Source organism: Spermophilus citellus (genome assembly GCF_964194105.1).
Source record: "Spermophilus citellus genome assembly, chromosome: 5".
Classification (NCBI taxonomy): domain Eukaryota; kingdom Metazoa; phylum Chordata; class Mammalia; order Rodentia; family Sciuridae; genus Spermophilus; species Spermophilus citellus.
This window is the reverse complement of record NC_138186.1, coordinates 67,086,436-67,107,322: the sequence shown is the minus strand read 5'-3', so window position 1 is coordinate 67,107,322 and position 20,887 is coordinate 67,086,436. Positions and strand designations below refer to the sequence as shown.

The 20,887-nt window shown below is 35.8% G+C and overlaps 1 protein-coding gene across 1 annotated transcript in view; it reads left to right on the top strand.

Annotated features, from left to right (window-relative positions):
• Positions 1–20,887, top strand: part of PKHD1 (PKHD1 ciliary IPT domain containing fibrocystin/polyductin) — a gene marked incomplete at its 5' end in the record, with an annotated part of 435,617 nt that overhangs the window by 393,843 nt on the left and 20,887 nt on the right. The window contains 4 exons of the mRNA XM_081295270.1: positions 1,950–2,958; positions 11,297–11,432; positions 12,826–12,913; positions 20,229–20,336. Of these exons, the coding sequence (XP_081151396.1) occupies positions 1,950–2,958; positions 11,297–11,432; positions 12,826–12,913; positions 20,229–20,336 (1,341 nt within the window). The remainder of the gene's footprint in view (positions 1–1,949; positions 2,959–11,296; positions 11,433–12,825; positions 12,914–20,228; positions 20,337–20,887) is intronic.

Sequence of the window (20,887 nt, the reverse complement as noted above, 5' to 3'; positions counted from 1 at the left end):
CAGTGTTTCTTATATTAGTATTTTTCATATTTTTTAATTCTTCAAATTACTTTGAAGAACTTGCACTAAGGGAAATTCAAACTATCTAGAAAATAATGCAAAAATATTTTGTGAAAATTTATTTTAAAGCAAAGGAAATCTTTTTGGGAGATAAAATATCACTGGGGATTCAGAACAAGAATTATCATAGGTTCACAGGGCAATTAGGAATGGTGGGAATAATGGATAATGATATTTCTTTAAATATTTTTTATTAGCCTGACCATCCTCAACTTGTGCTTTATTTAATGTCAACAATTCTCCCAAATTATTACTTTCTTCTTTTTATCTTACTGCTCTTCTTTATTCTTTATATTTGGGGGAAAAGAAAGTGAGAAAATTTTGAAGTTTGACATCTGAACTCTTTTACATTCCAATCATAATATGTATTTTCAATGTTAGCGTACCTCCATAAATTCTCTTTTACAATCACCTCAATTCACCTCTTTGTCCATTGACTTGAATATTATTACTGCTTCTCCCTTACTCTTTTTCCATTATGGAGCTGGGATATTTTATATATATATATATATATATATATATATATATATATATATATATATATATATATAGTGAGAATCACATATATTGGTCTCTGTTACAATGGAGTTAGAGCTCCTAGAACCTCTTTGGATAAGGATGATAGGAAATATTTTGTACTAATATTTAGGGGTTCCTAAGCCAAAACTCCTAAGATTTTTGTCATTTTCTGTGTGATGGGAACTTCTCACACAGAGCTTTTAAATTCTTTGAATTTTCTGGGTGATAGGAGCATCATTTGTCCTACTGAAGTGAGTTTTGTTGGATTCCTGATAGCCTCAGGCTGTTGGCTGGTGGCCAGGGGATCCTACCATGTGACTAGAGGATTGGAATATTTAGCCCCACCCCTTTACTACCAAGGAAGGGAGAAGGGCTGAAGATTGAGTTGAGCACCAAAGGCCAATGATTTAATCAATTTTGCCTTCATAATGAAGCCTCTATGTAAATCCAAAAGGACTGGGTTTGGGGAGCCTGCGGATGGCTGAACATGGGGAGGTGCCAGGAGGGTTTTTTTTTTTTTTTTTGCCTCTTTCCATGAACTTTATACTATGTATCTCCTCCCTTTGGGGGTTTGTATCTTTTGTTGTATCTTCTATAATAAATGTCTAACATGATTAATGTGTTTCTCTGAGTGCTGAGCCTTTTTAACAAATTAATTGATCCCAAGGACAGGGTAAGGGAATCCTGATTTACAGTTGATTAGTCAGAAGCACAAGTCACGTCTGGGAATTGTGATAGTATCTGAAGTGTGTGTGAGACTAAGCCCTTATCCTGTGGGGTCTGATGATAATAAAAGGTAGTGTCATAACTGATTTAAGTTGTATGGCATCCAATTGGGGTCAGATGGAGAACTGGTTATTGGTGGGGAGAAACATCCCTGCAGTTTTGATGAAGTATTCTGTGTTGTATAGCATGTGTGAGAGTGGGAAAAAAAATGTTTTTCCTCCAAATTTTTTAGTGATTATTTCTAACTTAAGTCTTTTACTGATTCAACTCTTTTTACACTTAGTTATTATTTTTACCAACTTCAAATAGTATATATCATGTAGTATAATTAAAATACAACAAACAGCTATTATTTAAGGCATATATCTTTTCATATTTTTCCCAATTTCTTTGTTTGTGCTCTTTCTGGGGATATAGCTCAGTGGATAGAATGCTTGTCTCTCATGCAAAAGGCCTTGGGTTCAATCCCCGGCACCACCAAAAAAACAAAACAAAAAAACCCCCCAAAACTTTGTACTCTCAATCCAGCACACTTAGATGTTCAATAGATATTTCAGGAAGTTACAGAGAATGGGAGTGATGGATTGCAGATCATCTTTGAGTGATCATGGCTCATGTGTCACTTATTTTTCTTTGTTTTATAGGTACATATAGAGAAGAACAGAAATGTACTTACCGAGCATTGATACAAGGCTTTATGTGCAAACAGACTGACCAAGTACTCCTAATTATTGAAAATGTTGATATCACTTGGGGAATCCAGAATGTATATCCAGTTGTATCTGTTACTAGTGGTTTTGTTGATGTATTTAGTAGTGTAAATGCCAATACCCTCTGCTCTACCCCTAGGCCTATATCCACTTTCTATACCATTTTACCCACCAGGCAAATCACCAAGGTCTGCTTTGTAGATCAGACTCCTCAAGTTTTACGTTTTCACCTATTGGGAAACAAAAGTACCTCTAAGTTTCTTTTGGCTGTATTTTACCATGAGCTCCAGAGACCCCACATTTTCTTAGGGGAATATTTTATTCCACCTACCCTAGTGCAATCAGTTTCCTCATTGCTGGATGAGCCTATTGGTGCCAACTATTTCAACATCATGGATAACCTCTTGTATGTTGTCCTGCAAGGAGAGGAGCCCATTGAAATACGCACAGGGCTTTCCATTTATTTGGCCTTCACTGTGACAATTTCAGTCCTAGAAAAAGGCTGGGAAACAGTGATGCTTGAGAAACTAACTAACTTCCTACAGATTGATCAAAACCAAATCAGATTTACTCATGAGATGCCTGGCAATGAAGGGACCTTAAAGACCATTGTTGACAGTAGAGCCAAAAGAAAGCGCAATTGCCCAACTGTGACCTGTGCCAGTCATTATAGAAGAGTTGGTCGGCGTAGAACTCTCATGGAAATGAGCTCAGACACAATCTTACCACCAGCCACTATGGAAACTATCTCAAAAGTGATCATCATTGAAATTGGTGATCTGCCAAGAGTAAGGAGCTCTGAACTGATCCCATCCTTATCAAGTAGCAAATTACAGAAGTTGGCTCGCCAAGTCATCACTGCTCAACAGACCGGAGTGCTGCAGAATGTTCTGAATATGACTTTTGGGGCATTAGTGGTGACTCAAGGAGTCATTGGCTATGGGTAAGTACTAACATAATAATATCAGAATCAGGGCTGATCTTTCTTAAAGCATTTTTTGGTGCTTATTAATTATAGATAATATGTGTTTCATTGTGGCTAACTTGTGTATATATAGAAATATAATATGATTAGTTTCACTCCCTAGTACCTTCCCTGAAGACTGATTTCTTGTGTTCATATTGACACGTAATTGCAAATGTCAACCTACTTACACTGAATCACATAATCTGGCTCTGTTTTAAAGATGAGAAAAAAAGCTCAAAAAGTCATTTAAAGATTAAACTATCAATTTTTAAATTCATTATTCAATCCACATTCTTCATGATTTTTCTATTTTACAGGCATTTAAAGACATTTTATTTTGGTAACTTAAAGTAAAAGTATATAAAAATGTTTTTCTGAAGCAACATATTTTCAGTTAATTTGCTCACTTATTCATATAATAAATTTAAGCAAGGGGCTAGTCTCTGGGGTTGCTAAGATGAAAAAGTAATTCTTTTGCTACTTTTGTCATTTTTTGGTAGTGCTAATAAATAAGCAACTAATATTTAATGGATAGTATTTATTTGTAAACAACCATCTTCTATGTGTGTGGGGTTCTCTAGAATTGAACAAAAAGGAGAACCAAAAAGGGAGACTCCTTCACACTCACAGGTCTATTCGCAAATACATTCATTGCCTTTTTATGCACAGGGTGACCTATCCGAAAGATGCTTAGTATTTTTGTACTGTCTTTAAAATGAAGATAGGTGTTCTTTTTCAGTGAAAAGAAAGCTGAAGCCGTTTTTGTTTGTTTGTTTGTTTTTGTTCCCCCTCCCCAATCTGGTGTATTTGAAGGGCATTGGAAATTGTTAGCTTAGAATTAAAAAGTACTTATAGTTTATGATTGCTCAAGCTATTAAATCTTGAATATTTTTGCCAGCCATCAAACTTTTACCTTATTAGTGATGTTATTATATTGTACATGAAATATTAGGAATCTAAAAAATTTTATAAGTAATACATCTTAGGTTATGCTTATTTTTTTCTTTCCTTTACCATAATTTTATTTAGGTCTCACTGAGTTACTGTAAGTATATTATAGGCATGTGTGCCTCATTCAGCCCATTGCTTGATTTTACTTAGAATTATAGTTCTGACCTGTCCTCATAAGTCATCATTCCAAAATGACTGATTTTGATTTTTGTATAAAACTACTCGGTGAATATTCGATCCTTAACTGGAAAGAGAAAAGTCAATGGGTAGAACAATCAAGGTACATCTGAGGAATTCCTGCAGATATTGGGTCTGACACCAGTCAGGTACACACCCACATAGAGTGCGGCATATCATTCCATCACGAGGAATTGAGAGAGCATCAGAGAAAAAGATCACTTTTACTTTTCACCCACCATTCATCATAGTCCCCACGTTTTCACTTTTTACTCAGATATTTCTGATTTAATAAGAAACTACTGAACGTGTATATTGTAGCATTGATTTTCTGTTGGAATGTGTTATATCCTCCATTTCTTTCTATTTCTCTGGTATTTTAAGAGAGGTTTCCTAGACATAATTCAAAAAGTAAATCTTCTGAAGATAAAGTCTGCTTTTTAAGCATGTCTGAACAAATCTTTGCAGAATGAGAAACCCATGTTCTATGCAATTGAAAGAGAATTAGCAAGGTTTCTCAACTCCTAGGAGTTGCCAAATATGGTAAATACAGCCCCCCCCAGCCTTGCAGGCCCCAAGGACAGCTTTGTTTCCTTCAGCTTTGATCAGTGTCAGTGGAGACTTCCATTCAACTCACTGGAGAGCCATTGACAAGCTAATAAATTGACCTTGAGACAGCAGAAATGAGTCCAGTAACCAGTCCTTCCTGGAAAAGTACCATGTATGTTCTCCAGAGATTCATTCTTGTTAATCTAATGGGGCTTTGGAAATTTCAAAAAATGAGGCCATGTTGGATTGCTGCATTTCCAGGAGCGTGCTGCTTACTTTCAAGAAGGTACCAACTTTGGCTTTGTGGGAGAGAAATATATATATATTTGGTATTTGGCAGAGTTGACCATAAGCTATAAAATAGGGAGAATATTCTGGATTATCAAAGTCATCTCAACCAAGGACACAGCCCTTAAAAAAGGAGAGCTTTCTCCTGTGGTCAAAAATGGCAGAAGAGGAAAGCAGAGCCTTTGAAGTGTGAGAAGGCCCTAATGTGTCACTGCTTTTAAGGTGGAAAAGGACATGTGAAAAGCATGGTAAGTAGACTCTATGAGGAGACAGTGGACATTGCTTGGCCACTAGTGAGCAGACAGGGACTTCAATTCTATAGCCACAAGGGATGAATTCTGCTGATACCCAGAATGGGTTTGGAACTGGATTGTTCCTGAGAGCCTCTTCAAGTGCATGGAACTCAGCTGAGCCTATTTAGATTCTCACCCATTCCCTAATGAATAATACACTGGTGTAATTCTAAGTTGTGGTATTCTGTTATGCTGCAAAGCATAAAGCTCTTTGATTGTGACATTATCATGAACCATGGACCCAGAAAACAGTTGTGGGTCCATTAAAGGGATAATGACAATGTGGGAAAATACATCTGTGTGTTTGTGTGTATGTGTGTGTGTGTGTATTTATCACATTAGTGGCTTTTTAAGTTCCCCTCTTCTACATAGGAAGTACACTTTTAAATTGCCTTAGAACAGAGAAGAAAACTAGGAGAGTCAATAGGTGATGCCAGTTAACTGATATTAGTTCAGGTTTTTATTTCTGCAACCCAGGCACCTGCTTCTAGGAAACAGCTACTTGAAGTATGCAAGGCAGAGTTTTCAACACAAGAGGATTAGCTTTCAAGATTGGTAGAACCTTTGTCTTGGAAGATAATCCTGTGTTGCCAGTTCCTCATTGCAAAGCCATGACCTTACCACTGCAGAGTATTTTGATGCCATATCATCTTTTCCCTACAGAGTAAATTCACTACTTCATTAAGTTAGGTGAATGACAAAAATTATTGTAATAATGTTTCATATTTGTGGCCTTAAGTTCTGCATAAGCAAGTTTTCTAAACAATTAAAAGTTGCTCCTTTAATTACTAGCAGCATTTTAAAAAGTCTTCAACTAAAACTGAAAAAAAATAAGACAGATTACATAACAGCCTTATTAAATGGGAAATAACAGAGAACATTCACACTTTTATTGATGATTCATGGTTATCATTAAAGCTATCATTTATTTCACAGCACTGTTTCTGCAATAATGCCCTTGGGGACTATTGTTCTTATACTAAATGGTCTCAGAACACTAAATCTTTGATTCTTGTTCTGCAGTTTACATCTTTTATTTTCTATTTTCCTTGTGAACAGGATGTTAATTGTAATCTTTTGCTGCTGCTGACATGTCTGCATCCAGCGATTCCCTGCTTTCACGTATATGAGATTCTAATTCCAAAATTGAATCACACTATCTAAAAATCAAATAAGTTAAGATTTTTGTGCACACATGGCAAATTTATAAGTAACTGCAATAGACTCATGAAATGCTACATTTTGGTGTTTTTTTTTAATTCCCCAAACATTATTTTAACAGCTATTATGTTCAAACTATTATATGGATTCTATAAAATCTAGATTTTTTTTTAGTGGAGGGGTAAAAATCATTTATTCAGCTAGTTTATTAGAATATATTAACATCATTCTATCTTTCTTACAAAAAAAATCATTAATTAAATATGAACCAGCTTAACCACTAGTATAGTTTTCCATAAAACTGACTTGAATTTATTTTCATTTTTATATTCATTCAGTAGTCAAGGTTTCAACTTACTGCTGTATTCCCAAGAGTTCCTAATACAGTTTCATTCACAATAAACGATCATTTGATATTTATGACAAATAGTGAAATGTAAACTTAATGGCATCTCTATTATTCTGACAGTCCTATGTAAATAATACCTTATATTAAATCTCTTCCTTAGAAAAACCTTGAGTGGTTTTTGCTTTTCCTGGCCAGACTGTGACTGTTATAGTCTCCCAATATAAACAGGAGATTTTGAATATTTTTGTAAGATCTTTAAAATTCAGTTATAGTTTCCATTCTTGATAAAATATTTGTTAGGTTTACTATAAAATATTATTCAAATCATTTACCAATTACCATACTTCACTTTTGTTTCCTAAACTTAATGCTTTAATTGATATTATTGAAGACATACCAAATTTATTCCGTGTCTTTATATATTCCTAACACAGTGCAGTTTACACCTAGGTTGCCTCAAATCTCAATTTTAAATGAGCAATGGAAAGGAATCACAAGAGTTTAATCAAAAATACTATAGCAGAGCAGTAAGCATATTGCTTGAGTGGCTCATCAGAACTGGAAACTGGCCAGGCCAGAATGGGTGGTGGCTTTCCATAGGCAATAGTGACCTGAGAATAGGAAGAACACAATTGGCACTGAGCTGGCAGGATTACTATAGTGAAAGTTATTGGGTGCCTATAATGTTCCAGGCTCAAAACCACTGCACCATAGCGCCCAAATAAAACTGTCAGATTGTAAGGCACATCTTCCCTCCTGGGAGTTGACAGCTTCTGAGGAAGCCTGAGTGGGTTTAAGGGGAGCATGAGTATCATGGAATGGAAGTAAAATGGTATACATCAATTCAGAAGGAGAGCCAGGAAAGTTATTCTTGTCTTACAAACTATGAAGGAGAGCACTCCTGAGGGGCAGAGGTCATGTTGTTTTATTTATCTTCCTGTATCTCACAGTGCCTTGAACAGTGTACATAACAGGAGGGCTAACATGTTTGTCCTGCACAGTTGAGTAGGGGACTTACTCCCCTCCCCCCAGGGTGTAGTATCATCTAGACTCCTATAGAATTTAAGTCCCCTCATGCTAGAGACTCTTCTGCCTTCTCTAATCTATTTTATTTTTAACTTTCATAGTTGAAGATGGACAGAATGCCTTTATTTTGTTTATCTTTGTGTGATACTAAGGATAGAACCTAGTGCCTCATACATGCTAGGTGAGAGCTCTGTCCCAGGACCCTTTAATCTGTTTTAAGCAAAAGAGAACAAAAATTCTCAGGACACCCTGATCATTCAATCAAAATAGGTTCTTTCAAGGAACCTGGCTAGTAGCTTTGAGAAGGCTGAAGAGGAAGACTTCCTTTTCCTGATCCCCACCCTCATCCCACCACACTTGGTTTTGACTGGAGTTAGTTTTTCACCAATAGGATTTATCTGTTTGCTGAGTTTGCCATGCAAATAAAAATAATCCTGTCTTCCTCAGCGTAAGCATTTCAGATGTATCAGATTTTAAAACAAGAATTGAAATGAATACTGGTGATCTCTGAACTGGGAAATTTCTGTATTCTCTTGATCTCTCTCCTTTATCCTGCACTTAAGCATTGGAGAGAAAAAATTTTTTTTTCCACGTACCTGAGTGGATATTGGAAGCTATTAAATGGTGGTTAAAACTGGGAGGGATAGAGGGAACTTTCCTCCCCCATTTTTTAAAGTTTGGCTGTAGGTCCTTCTGCCTGCAGGCTACAGTCACATTAGCAGTTGGAAATTGGATAACGACAGCACAATGACAAATCCAGGTTGCTTGCAATAAGTTGCTAATCCCTTTGCTTTAATATTGGAGCAGCGTGTAATGATGTTTGGACATCACTCCAGTTTACTGACGACCCCACTGGGGCCAGCAATAGAACCTTACAACTGTCTAACAAGGCGTCAGGTGACTCCCGTCGTCACAGCAACGGACACTGGAATCTAATCTTCCCTCCATCCCTTCTAGCACCCAATAACGCCTAGATTATATAAGTGGCCCATCATTGCTTGGTAACTTGAATCAATTAACGTTAATTCGCACAATGCTATGATGTATTGTGATCACTTTCATTTCAGGGAAGGGGGAGAAATTGCTATAAGTCACCTAAAATGAGGTTGTCTGTGGTGCTGAGGTATTAATTGGGTGTCCATATTAAATGCAAAAGGAGCCCCATCGTGAAAGGAAAGTGGATGAGTGACTCTCTTGGCTGCTATTGACCTATCAGAAGAAGACAGTGCCCTTTTCCTTTGCTTTTATCTATTACAGTTTTCCCTATTGCGTGTCAAGTTGATGTATTATAAAAAATTCATTTGGTGACCTTTCACCCCCTTAGCAGATTAAACAATTTCACTTGGATGGCATCATTAACAGGACCCTGCATTTAATGATGATTTCTCTAAAAGGCCACGGAGATTCGATTTTAAGCTAACAGATTTATTGCACTATTATAACATATCGTAAAAAACTGTACCACCTACGGTCAGGTTTTAGGATAGAAACTGCTTAAGAGTTTATGTGGAGCTTAAAGTGGTATTACCTTGGGATATGCTGCAGCAGCAAGTCTCTGACCTCCAGTGAGATGCTGTTTACATTTAATAAGAGATGTTTGCTCACAATAAACTTTGAAGTGTGTCAGGGACAGGCCTTTCTACAGTGTTCAGGCAGTTGTTTCTCATCGCTTTGTCTCCAGACATCAATGTACTTATGTCAGAATCTTTAATGGGTCTCTCAGTTTCTTTAACCCAGACTGCTTGCCTGCACTGGCCCCTCATCAGAAAGCCTTCAAGGACTAGGTTAGGAAAGAAATAGGATCTGGTAACAATGTTAAAATTTTCCAATAACCTGGGACCTATGGAAGGATAGAATTAATGGCACAGATTTTAAAAATCTGGTTTAAATTAGTCCCTTTAAATAAAAGGGGAGGGGGGTGGGGGAAGGACCCATAGTCACTCAGGCTAAGCAAATTAATGAGTGAAGATTGAGCTAATTGAATTCCTGGGGAGTGATTCTAGCACAGAGGCCAGAACTTTAGCTGGTAGGTGACCAAAGGTATGACCACAAATGCCCACTCTGCCTACTTGTCCTAGGGTTCCCAGGAGAGAGGGGAGTTACTTCGTACAGAAACTTCCTCATGTTGTGATCAATGGATCGAAGTGGTGTTTGCTTTTCCACTATTACTCCTTTCACGACTAGTCTTCAGCTTTACCAAACATATACCCTTCAGGAGAGCAAATACTTTCTCCTCACATGAAGAAGGGGAAGAAGTTGGGCAATAGAATAAGTGATTTGCATATATATTTACTGAAGGGAGAGGATAAGATACTCAAAACAAAACAAAACATCCTTATTAGATCTGCTCTAGGCTGATTTTTAAGGCAACTCAACAAAGGATGCTATGTTAGGGGAATATATATGATACATATGATATATAGTGTCTATATATTCCATTTAATTGTCAAATATATGTTACATGCCTGTTATTTAAAACATAATATATTTAATGGGATGTAAGTGTTTAGTTTTTTTGTCCTTTTAATAAAGCTAGCTTGGTCATCCAACATATTCAAATTCTGGGTGAAGATGTTTAAGTTATCATGGAGTATGTAACTATTTTAATACTAAATAACCTCAGCAATTAACATGCTTGAACAAGATGAGAAGTGTTGTATCTCACTGCTTTACCACTTAAGACCTTGGTGAACAACTAAGACCTTTATCAAGTTACGTAAGTTGTTTGGACTTATTATTCCTCAAATGTAAATAAAAGCACCGATATCATAGCGTCATTTAAAAAATGCAATGAGTTTATACTTGGAAAGTTTTTAATAGCTGGTACACAGTTTTTGCTCAGCAAATGTCCCAAGCATTATACTCCTTAGATGCTTCTTGCAATCAAACTAAGTTAATTAGTGCCATAGGTATTGAATCTACTTAATGCATACACACCGGGAGAACATAAATGTGAAATGGTGGTTGTGAGGATGTTAAATGCATAAAGTGCTGGTGCATTGGAGTTTTCTTTTGGCTATCTCTTCTCAGCTCTTTTCAGTTACATTATCTTGGTTACCCAGGAATCAGCATGTCAGGAGAATATTTACACCACAGAAATTGGAACACACTACAAATCACAGTATTTTTTCCTCCACAAAACCAGGATGTTTTCTGGGAGAGCTGGTTAAATAGCCTGATATTCAACTTATACCAGCCCCTAAATAATTCAGTCTGATAATTTCCTTTACCAAGGCTTTATTTTTTGCTGAACTTAATACACAATGATAAAAATATAAGTGCATAGTTTGTGCTTCTCCCCTATCCCACCTAGTTCACTTTTTATTATGCCTAAGCATACATATCAAATATACATATAATTTACATATCAATATAAAATCAGCCATTATATAGTATATTATTAATTTTCCAGTAATAAAGGCAAACAACATATTTTCACTGGTAATAATGTCTTTTGGAAAAGAGTTATTGCAATGATATTTGTAACCCTATGGATGTATTCTGTTTTTATTTCTGCTAGAAATACAAGTAGTTTCAAAACTGAGAGCTGGATATACACTCGGCCCTATGTTCTTTCAGTGCTAGTCCAGCCTTCAGGTGGAGAAGTGGGAAAAGAGCTGCCTGTGCAGCCACAGCTTGCTTTTCTGGATGAACAGGTAACTTTTCACAGTTAATGGACTTTATATAACATGTTTTAGGTTTGTGATCATTGATACACATTTGCAGAGTAACCAACATGTGAAATTTTCAACACAAAACTATTTACTGTTATTATCATTTTTCTTCCAAGTCACAGTCTGCCTCCCATTTTCTATGAATGTTCAGAATTTTATTAATGATAAAGAAAATTCTGATGCTTTTCTCCACCAGGAAAATTCTTGAAGAATATTCATCATATCTTCTCTGAAATCTAGCCTTCCTTTTTAGTCAGCTTTTTCATTTCTGTAACCAAAAAACCTGACAGGAACAATTTTAGAGGAGGAAAAGTTTTTGTGGCACTCACAGTTTCAGAGGTCTGAGTTCATAGACCCAGAGGAGTAGGTGTTTTGGCCCATGGTTTCAGAAGTTCAGTCCATGGTTGACTGACTCCATAATTCTGGGCCGGAGTTGAGGCAGAACATTATGTTGGAAGGGCGCAGAGGAGAAAAGCAGCTCAGGACATGGCACCAGGGAGCAGAGAGAGCTCCATTGACCAAGGACATGATATAAACCCCAGAGCTACCCGCCCAGTGACTCACCTCCTCCAGCCACTTCCCAGTTAATCCACATCAGTAGATTAATCCACTGATTGAGTTGAAGCTCTCATAATTTAACCCCTTAGCATCGGAATCTTCCTGCATTTTCTCACACATAAACTTTTTGGAGACACTCATATCTAAACCATAACACCTCTTCAAAGAAGAATGTCTACATCTGAAGAGGTCTTCTCATAGTGAAAAGCTCATGACATCACATATATATTACGGTTCTATGTTATATTTTTAATTATCTCTCTTACATGCGGTTCAGTAAGTCATTAACAAGAAGCTTCTGTACATAATACTATTTTCAGGCTCCATGGCCACTGGTTGTATTTCATCTTTTCTAAGTTTATAAAATTTATGAGGGAAATGAAATAGGATTACTAGATCAATTTTCTCCTCTTTACAAGTACATCCCTTGACACATAGGGCTAAGGTCCATACTTGGAACCTGTCACCTTTGATCTAGGCTAGCACTTTCCAACTCCCTCTACCTTCCTTCTGCTAACCTTTCCCTTCTTAGTAACCTTAAACTAATGATGACACTCTTCTCTTTTATAAACTTAGATGTCCTTTCTCCTGTTTTCTATCCCGCTTCAAATTTTCCCATCATAATCTCTATTCTCTTTCAGTAAGCTATTTTGGTATCTTTTTAATATGAGAAAGAAAGCATTTATTGTTTCCTTCATTTATTTCTATTGAACATATATATTCAATAAAAATTTCCATCTGAATCCACTTTTCTTTTAGGTAATTTCACAGAATACTCTTCTGAATCCAACTTTTTCTCTCCACCCCCCATTTTCAGAATCGAAGAGTGGAGTCCTTGGGGCTCCCTTCAGAGCCTTGGATCATTTCAGCTTCTCTAGAAGGGACATCAGATTCAGTGCTAAAAGGTTGGTATCAGTGACTTTCAAAGATCTATTATTACTTTGAACAGAAAATAAATATTTTCTTTATCTTAGTCTATGTTTTGTTATAACAAAATGCCTGAAGCAGGAAATTTTTATAGAGGTTTATTTGGCTCAAAGTTCTGGAGTTTCAGGGATCTGCATCTGGTGATGGCTTTCTTGCTGGTAGAGGCCTGAGGTAGTGCAGGGCATCACATGGCATGAGATGGGAGTGCATGTATGTCCATGTCTGTCTGGTCTCACTTTTATAAAGCCACCAGTATCTATTTGTGGCCATTATACCCTGATGATTTACCTAATTCTTAATACCTCCCAAAGGCATCAACACTAAACAGCATAGCCAGATTAAATTTAACCCTATTAATATCTCACAAGTAATATTAAATTTCAACACATGAACACTTGTCTGTCACACTTGAATCATAGCCAAGCCATAGTTCCTATTAGGAATTCATAGCATCATTCATTTATCCTCATGATGGTGTAAAAGAAAGGGCCCAGGATCTTTGGCTTGGTCTCAAACCCCAGTTTTTTTTTTTTTTTTTAATGAACTACTTTCTCCATGACACGTAGTGGTTTGGTACAGTATCATGGGCTGGTACAGGATGGAATTTACCAGGTACAATGTAGTTTCAATGAGGAACAGAAACACTTGTTCTCAATGTTCTATAGAATAAATCATTGATAAATGCAAAAGCATCTGATCCTCAGAGTTCATTTCCTCCTCTCTATCCTTTGTCTTATTCCTGTTCTTGCCTTTTGTTCAATTCCAGCACAACTGCCAGTTCCATCTCTTTTTCTTAGAGCTTGTGTATATGAAATTGAAAATGGGTTTACTTGGAATAAAGATTCCAAAGTCCTGGCTCCCCCCAAATTATATCAAATATTCTCTAGAGAGGACCAGGAATATGCATTTTGGGGCCAGGTCCATATAGAAACAAACATGTATAATGTGGTTTTTGAATAAAAATTAATTCTGAGTTCTAAATTCTTGGCCATAGAATTTACAAAAAGAATCCCACTACAACATACCCAAAGATTAAAGAATGTACTGCAGGTGTGCCTAGTAGTCTGCCACAGATGAAGAACTCAGAATTCCAAGGATCATTTCTGTGCCACTTGTTTAGTCTTTGTTTCAGAGCTTAAAAAGGACACCTTCTCTAATTACAAAATAGTTCAATTATTGAATTTTAATGTTTTAAAACAGTACAAATGTGATCCATGTAATATAGTTTTAGGAGGGATACCAAAAGGTAGAGCAAAAGGAACAGTGGGAGGGAGGAGAAGGAATTCGGGAAAATACTGATCAAATAATGTATTCATGTAGCAATACACCACAATGAAAACCACCATTCTGTGTAATAATAGGCATCAATTAGAAATAATTAAAAATAATATTTCCAGAAGAATATATTTGAGAAACATAAAGAAGGCAAATAAACCTAGTAACTACGGGAGATAAAGGGGGTGGTAAAGTCAAAGAGTTGGACTGGAGCCAGACCACCAAGGGTTTTGGAGACCACATGCGGGGTCTGAACTGTATTCTCAGTGAGATTCCAAGCCTCTGAGACTTCTAAGCAGATCAGCAACAACCTCTGACTTCCATGTTTTGATTCCCACTCTGCTCTAGAGGGTGGATTGGAGAATAAGGATGAACCTACTAGTCCAGGGATCAGTGACTGGAGAAGACCTGCCAAGAAATAATGGAAATAAAAAAAAAGCACAAAAACAAACACAAACCTAAATGTTGTTTCAGAGTGTCTTTTATAAGTAGAATCAACAGAGTGTTGTGTAATGGAAGTAAAGGAAACAAGGATGTAAGGATAAATCTGTTTTGCCTCCATATATTGTTTGGACATTGGTCTCCTTTATTGAAATAGGAAAGACTAGACGAGGAGAAACAGAAAAATGTCAGTCTAACCCATTTGCTGGGTCAAATTAGATAAAGGTATAGAAATACCTTTACCTTTACCTATACAATGGTTTTAAGTTTTAAGGCAAAAGGAAAAAGAAGTTTCCTCTTTTGGTTGTTACGATTTGTGTTTCAAAGTGTGAAAAGCGTTGCCTTGCTTCAGCCTACCCCAAATTATTAATCACTATTCCTACTATGAGTCTTTTCTATTTCATGAGCCAAAGTTTTCAGCTCCCAACATAAGTTTTGCCTAAGAGCTTCAAACACCCCATGCACACAACCTTCCTCTCTACACAGGGACCTTAAGCTTTTATCTGGCCACAAGTAGGATTATATGTTTTTCTTCTCATTTGAGGAAATCCCAATCATGCACAATCACAGTTCAATTCTAAATTTGGCCATCAGGTGAGGAAAATTCATTTTAGATCAACTGGATATAATCAGGAACAGGATGGTTCATTGGAACTTTCTAAAGCCATCTTCGATGTTTGAACAGGAGGCCAGAGATTTTAACAGTCTAAAAAAAAAAAAAAATGAACCTGTTAAGTCCCTTTAATTATTCCATAGTTTCAATGAGAAAATTCATAAGATATTCCACAAACTCAAACTGGTTAAAACAAATTTTAAGGTGGGTCATGGGAAATATTTCTAGAAAGGAAAGCAGCCTCCCTCATCCACACAACATTTATCCCAGATAGCCCTCCTCAAAAAAAAAAAAAAATCTTTATGGGGTGATCTAATTTAAAAATTAGAACTAATGAATTTATCTTGTCTGTTTGAATTCAGAGCTATGGAAAAATTTAGACCAAGAGCTGGGTCACTCCCAATCAAGTCTCTAAATTAAACATTTCTATTGCTGTTTCAGATTTTAAATACTTTCTAAGTATTAGCTTTATTGTTTTTCAAAAATAATAATAAATGTTTTTAAAATATGCACATTAAGAGATATCTGTCAGTAATGTTAAAACAACAACAACAAAAACCAGAAATAAAAGCTTTAAGTAAATCTTGTATTAGTACCATGATATTTACATAGGGAAAAAGTGGGGAATATTGTCAACTTTTACAAACCATTCTTTATAGACATATGGTTTTAAGCACTGGTTATTTATGTAACATTATTGCTGTCATGGTAATAATGTGCCCTTTGAGATTTATCAGTAATATGTTAGAAGTGATTCATACCAATGAATCACTGGCAATTTTAAATTGCTATGGCATATATATATATATATATATATATATATATATATATATATATATGTGTGTGTGTGTGTGTGTGTGTGTGTGTGTATACATACACACATACATAAGGTAATATACCTTCATATAATTGGTCTACTAGCCCTACCTTATACAAATTTAAGGATTATTCACAACTTGGATTTCTTACATACTTCATGGGCATTTCTATTGTTTTTATATTGCCTGGAATATTGTTTTTCCAAACTTAGAAATGATTGATCTGCCAGTGTAAATATCAACCTACCTACAAAATTGTCCATTTCCAAAAATAGGCTGAAACTCTACATTTATTTCTTGCTCTATCCAACCTATGTGTCTAAGATCCTTTACATGGCATCCAGAAAGTTTATAAAATGCTACAATGAATAGGAGTAAGTCCATTACAGAAGAGCTAAATCTTGTCTCATCTGCTAGCTATAGATATTTTTGACCTAAAACGGTTCAGCTAATCTGGTACAGAGCGCCTAACTCTCTTGAGGGTATTGCTCTTTCATTTTTTTTTTTTTTGCTATATGACTAAAAAAAAGAGAGAGATGAAGTTGTTATGATGAAGTTTGCAAGGTAATGAATTCTCCTTCACAGAGGCTTCATGATTCAGTCTCAGATCTTGGGTTGTTTAGCATCCCATTTTGTTTCCTACAAGGCTACACCTCATCAACTCCAGAGAACAGAACTCTCTCCTGAAAACTCTCTTGAGGAGGCAATCACATCTTGTGATTAAACATTTCATAGCTTCAAAACTCTTGCTGTTTAAAGCTTGTTGTTTTCTTGTTAGAACTATTTTCCTACCATCTCTTTTCAAGTTGCCTTTCAATTATTATGGCTTGAAAATTCCCTATTTTATCTACCTATTTATTAAGAAACCAAATCCCTGCAGCCTGCCCATAAAAAATAATTTTCTTCCAAACTTCCAAAGTCCTAGCACCCTCCTCAGTTTCTTTTTATACAGTTCAATTTTACAGGCCCAGGGAATACTGTGTGTTTTGTGAGAATCTCCCCCTAAACTTTGCAGAATTACATAACCTGTTTGTGCTCATATTGGTAAAAATAGCACCCATAGTACAGACTTCTTGTTTTTTTGCTTTGGGTCATTTTTTTTAACCCGAATAGTGAAGTCTGAAGATGAAAGGAGAGTCCCAAATGGTCTATGTTCATATTTCCAGGAATAAGCCACATCATCAGGAAATCATGGTAATAAGTAAAGGCTCCAAGTCTGGCCAATGTGAAAAATCAAACATTCAAACCATGTTATGAGACAGTTTTGAACTGTTGGTTTTGATGGAATCATTCTGTCATTGTTCAGGGCCATTTTGTTGTGTTGGTCTTATGGTAAAGAGAGTGCTTAGAATATAACAGCAAGTTCCCTTTTGATCATAATCTATCAGCATCAAATATTAATTTCCAGCCTTTCTCATGTTCCAGTATTACAACAGATATTCTAATATGTCTATTGAAATTTACCTACTTCTATTCTTTTCTCCACAACTTAACCATATCTAGGTTTTACCCATATTCCATGCCTTCCCCACATTCTATTCCTTATTTCTAATTCATTCCTTTATCAATACTTTATGTTTTGCCCACACTTCATACTTTATCAGAGTCCATGCCTCATTAATTCTTCATGTCTTTTATAATCCACACATTGCCCATATTCAGTACCTTACCTATACCTACCTTCTCCTATATCATTCTTTACTCATATTTTGTTCCTCATTCCATAGTTTGTCTTTCCATACCACCTTTCACTAGTGTGCCCTTAATTATCTTAAGGACATCCACACTGATCATCTTAGGATTATATTGGAGCCATGCAAAAAGAATGATGCATGAATCCGTTTGTTATTATATTCTGTTAATATAAAATCATGCTTAAGCCAGTTGGCCCACCTGGATCATTAGCCTCCCCATTGTCCCTTTCAGGAGATCTGATGGGAGAGTATGAGGAATGACTGAGGGTTTTTTCTATGCACAAATTGTGTGTGTGTATCATAAAGTAGGGAAAAATCATGTGTATTTTTTCATTTTTAGAATGCTCATCTCACAGAAAGCACCCTATTTCATATGATTGAAAGTTTCTCTTGAAGCCATCATGAAATATTTCTCTTTAACCTCATAGGAATAGTACCAAAAGCATTTGGGATGGATTATCCAACTTGTTCTAAGTGTTTCCTGGAGAAAAACAAAATAGCAACTGCAAAACCATATTTATATGTCTAGTCTCTTTTATTCTGCCATTTAACTCCATGTGCTTTTTTCTAAGGAGAACCTCCTTCATGAAAAAAAGATGTTATTTCCCCCAAAAAGTGGATTTATATACTCAAAAGACAATTATTTAAGGATCTTCCAGATCCTTCGACATTTTATTATATATCCTAGTGGCAGAAAAAATGTATTTCTAAAGATAATGTCTTAACATTAATTATACAATAGTTTGCTAGTGTGTACAACAAGGGGAAGTGAATTCATTGTAGAGATGGTTTAAGTTGCAAAGGTATTTTAGAAGCCATATACTCTGTGGAAACACATTCAGGTAATATTCTCTGGTAGCCATGTAATCAATTTCAATATTGCTTCCAGCCCAGCACCCTACTTCTTCCAGCCAGTGCCTTATTTATACCAGCTTGATCAGGGAGACTGTCAATGGCATTTGTATATTTTATAATAGCTATTCCAAAGATATGATGAACCCTGGAGTAATGTACTGTACTTGGCAGCAACTGCTTCAGCTTTTGGGCACATATGCTTCAAATCTGAGAATATCATAGATATATAAGGAAATCTTTGTGGAGATCTCTAAGGCAAGCTGGTATTTAACGCAAAAGCAAACCCATTTGGAACTAAAGTACTTTCCATTAGGCAGTTTGGCGGCTGTTCTATGAGGCAGACTCACTGTGCTCGACGGACACATTTCGATTAAATGCTGCTTTGTATTCTTCCAAAGATGGGAACAATAAGGACGTTTGTCAAAGGAAAAACTGCAGCAAATGATTTCATGTTGAACATCTGTACTCTGCAGTTCATTGTTTGCAAGAGTTTATTGACCATAATTTTGATGCATATAGGTTTTAAAGAGTATAAACTGCATTTATCTTGGGCGCCTATCATTTATTTGAGTCTTGGCTTATTTATTTCCATTTTTCTGGGCATTTTATTTATTTTGGGACTCTAAAGAGATGAAAGAAAAGATGTTTCTCCCAAAAAGTTTTAGTTAGCTCTGCAAAATTGATGAGGAAGACACTGTTTTCACAAAAGGGATTGAGCAATTGAATTGAAAAATGTAACACTAAGCATGCTGTATGTTTATGATACCTTTCAGCCTTAGAGATCTCAAACCAATTTATAAACTTTAACACCACTCTTATACTCTGTCCACCATAACAATTATAGTGACATTTCCAGAGTAAAGTGTAGCAGCTGTTAATTAGCAAAGTAATTTAGGGGTAGTAGAGTCCAAAACAAATTTATGGTGTTGGCAATGTAATCCTGAGTTAAGTTGCCTCTTTTCCTTTTATAAATGTATGGTTTATTGTTATAAAATGTGAACTTTCTTGTTTGCATTTAATTCAGGGAAACTAAGACCCAGAGACTTTATGCTAAAGCATGGTATATATGTTGGTCATGATTTTCTGACTAGCTATTATTCTGATCTATTGGCATAACTCTGCTACCACATAAATACTCACAAAAATACTGACCCCCTGGAAAGATAATAGACTTTTTCCTTGACAGACTTCTAATAATAAAACGTCAACCTATAGTAATAGTTAAGAATACAAATTTTGAAATCAGGAAGATTTTGGCCATAATCCCAGAATTAAGTAATTTTTATGCATCTACTTTTTTAATCTCTAGAATATTGGCAATAGCATATTTTATAGGGTTATCATATAGTTTATAGACCATGGTATGTATAAAGCACAGTGTCTAGCATATGAAAGTTCAATATATGTTTTCTGTTATTATTCTATTTTTAAATATTTGGTTTTAAGACTTGTCTAAGAACTTGATGGGTTTGGTAACCTCTCTTATTTTTTAAACATTTCCCTTTATTGTCCAGTTTCTTATCTTCAGAAGAGACTTGAAGACACTGATCTCGAATAGATAACTAATAGCTACATTTTGTTTTGTGTTTGTTTATAGGGTGTACCCAGGCAGAAACACAAGATGGTTATGTGAGCTTCTCCAACTTGGCAGTCTTGATCTCTGGGTCAAACTGGCACTTTATTTTTAATGTTACTTCCCCTCCAGGTAATTTCAGCACAGTGTGCTTTTATTATCTGTTTCCTTTCAAAAAATAATCCCTTCATCCTTATAATGGAAATAACTCCTCTTGTGAGTAAGAACTTATAATAGTTTAGAAAAAAAACTCACTTGGCTGTATCATTAACCATGTGAAGAGCAAGCACACATAGAAATTAAGCCTCAGGAGGCTTCATGGTGAGCAAGAATCCAAGTGTATATTTTCCTCTAGATGTGAAAATTTACTTTGTGTGTTCTACTTATTTCCTTTCTTATTTCTATGATACTCAGTTCAGTATTAGTGAGAAATTTTAATTTATAAGGGAGGCAATCTTGAGATATTGAGTATTATGAAATCTTCTCTTTGGGTCCCCCTCTCCTCATACATTCCCATGTAGAAAATGGTGATAAAGCCTAGTAACATCCTGGGACTTCAGAACCACAGGTAGAGGGTGTGAACAAAATGTGATATGACCCAATTTTCCTTGATAAAACACTTAAAGAAATTTCCCTTTTGGTGCATTCAGGGCATCTCTTGTGAAAATATATAATGAGCACTT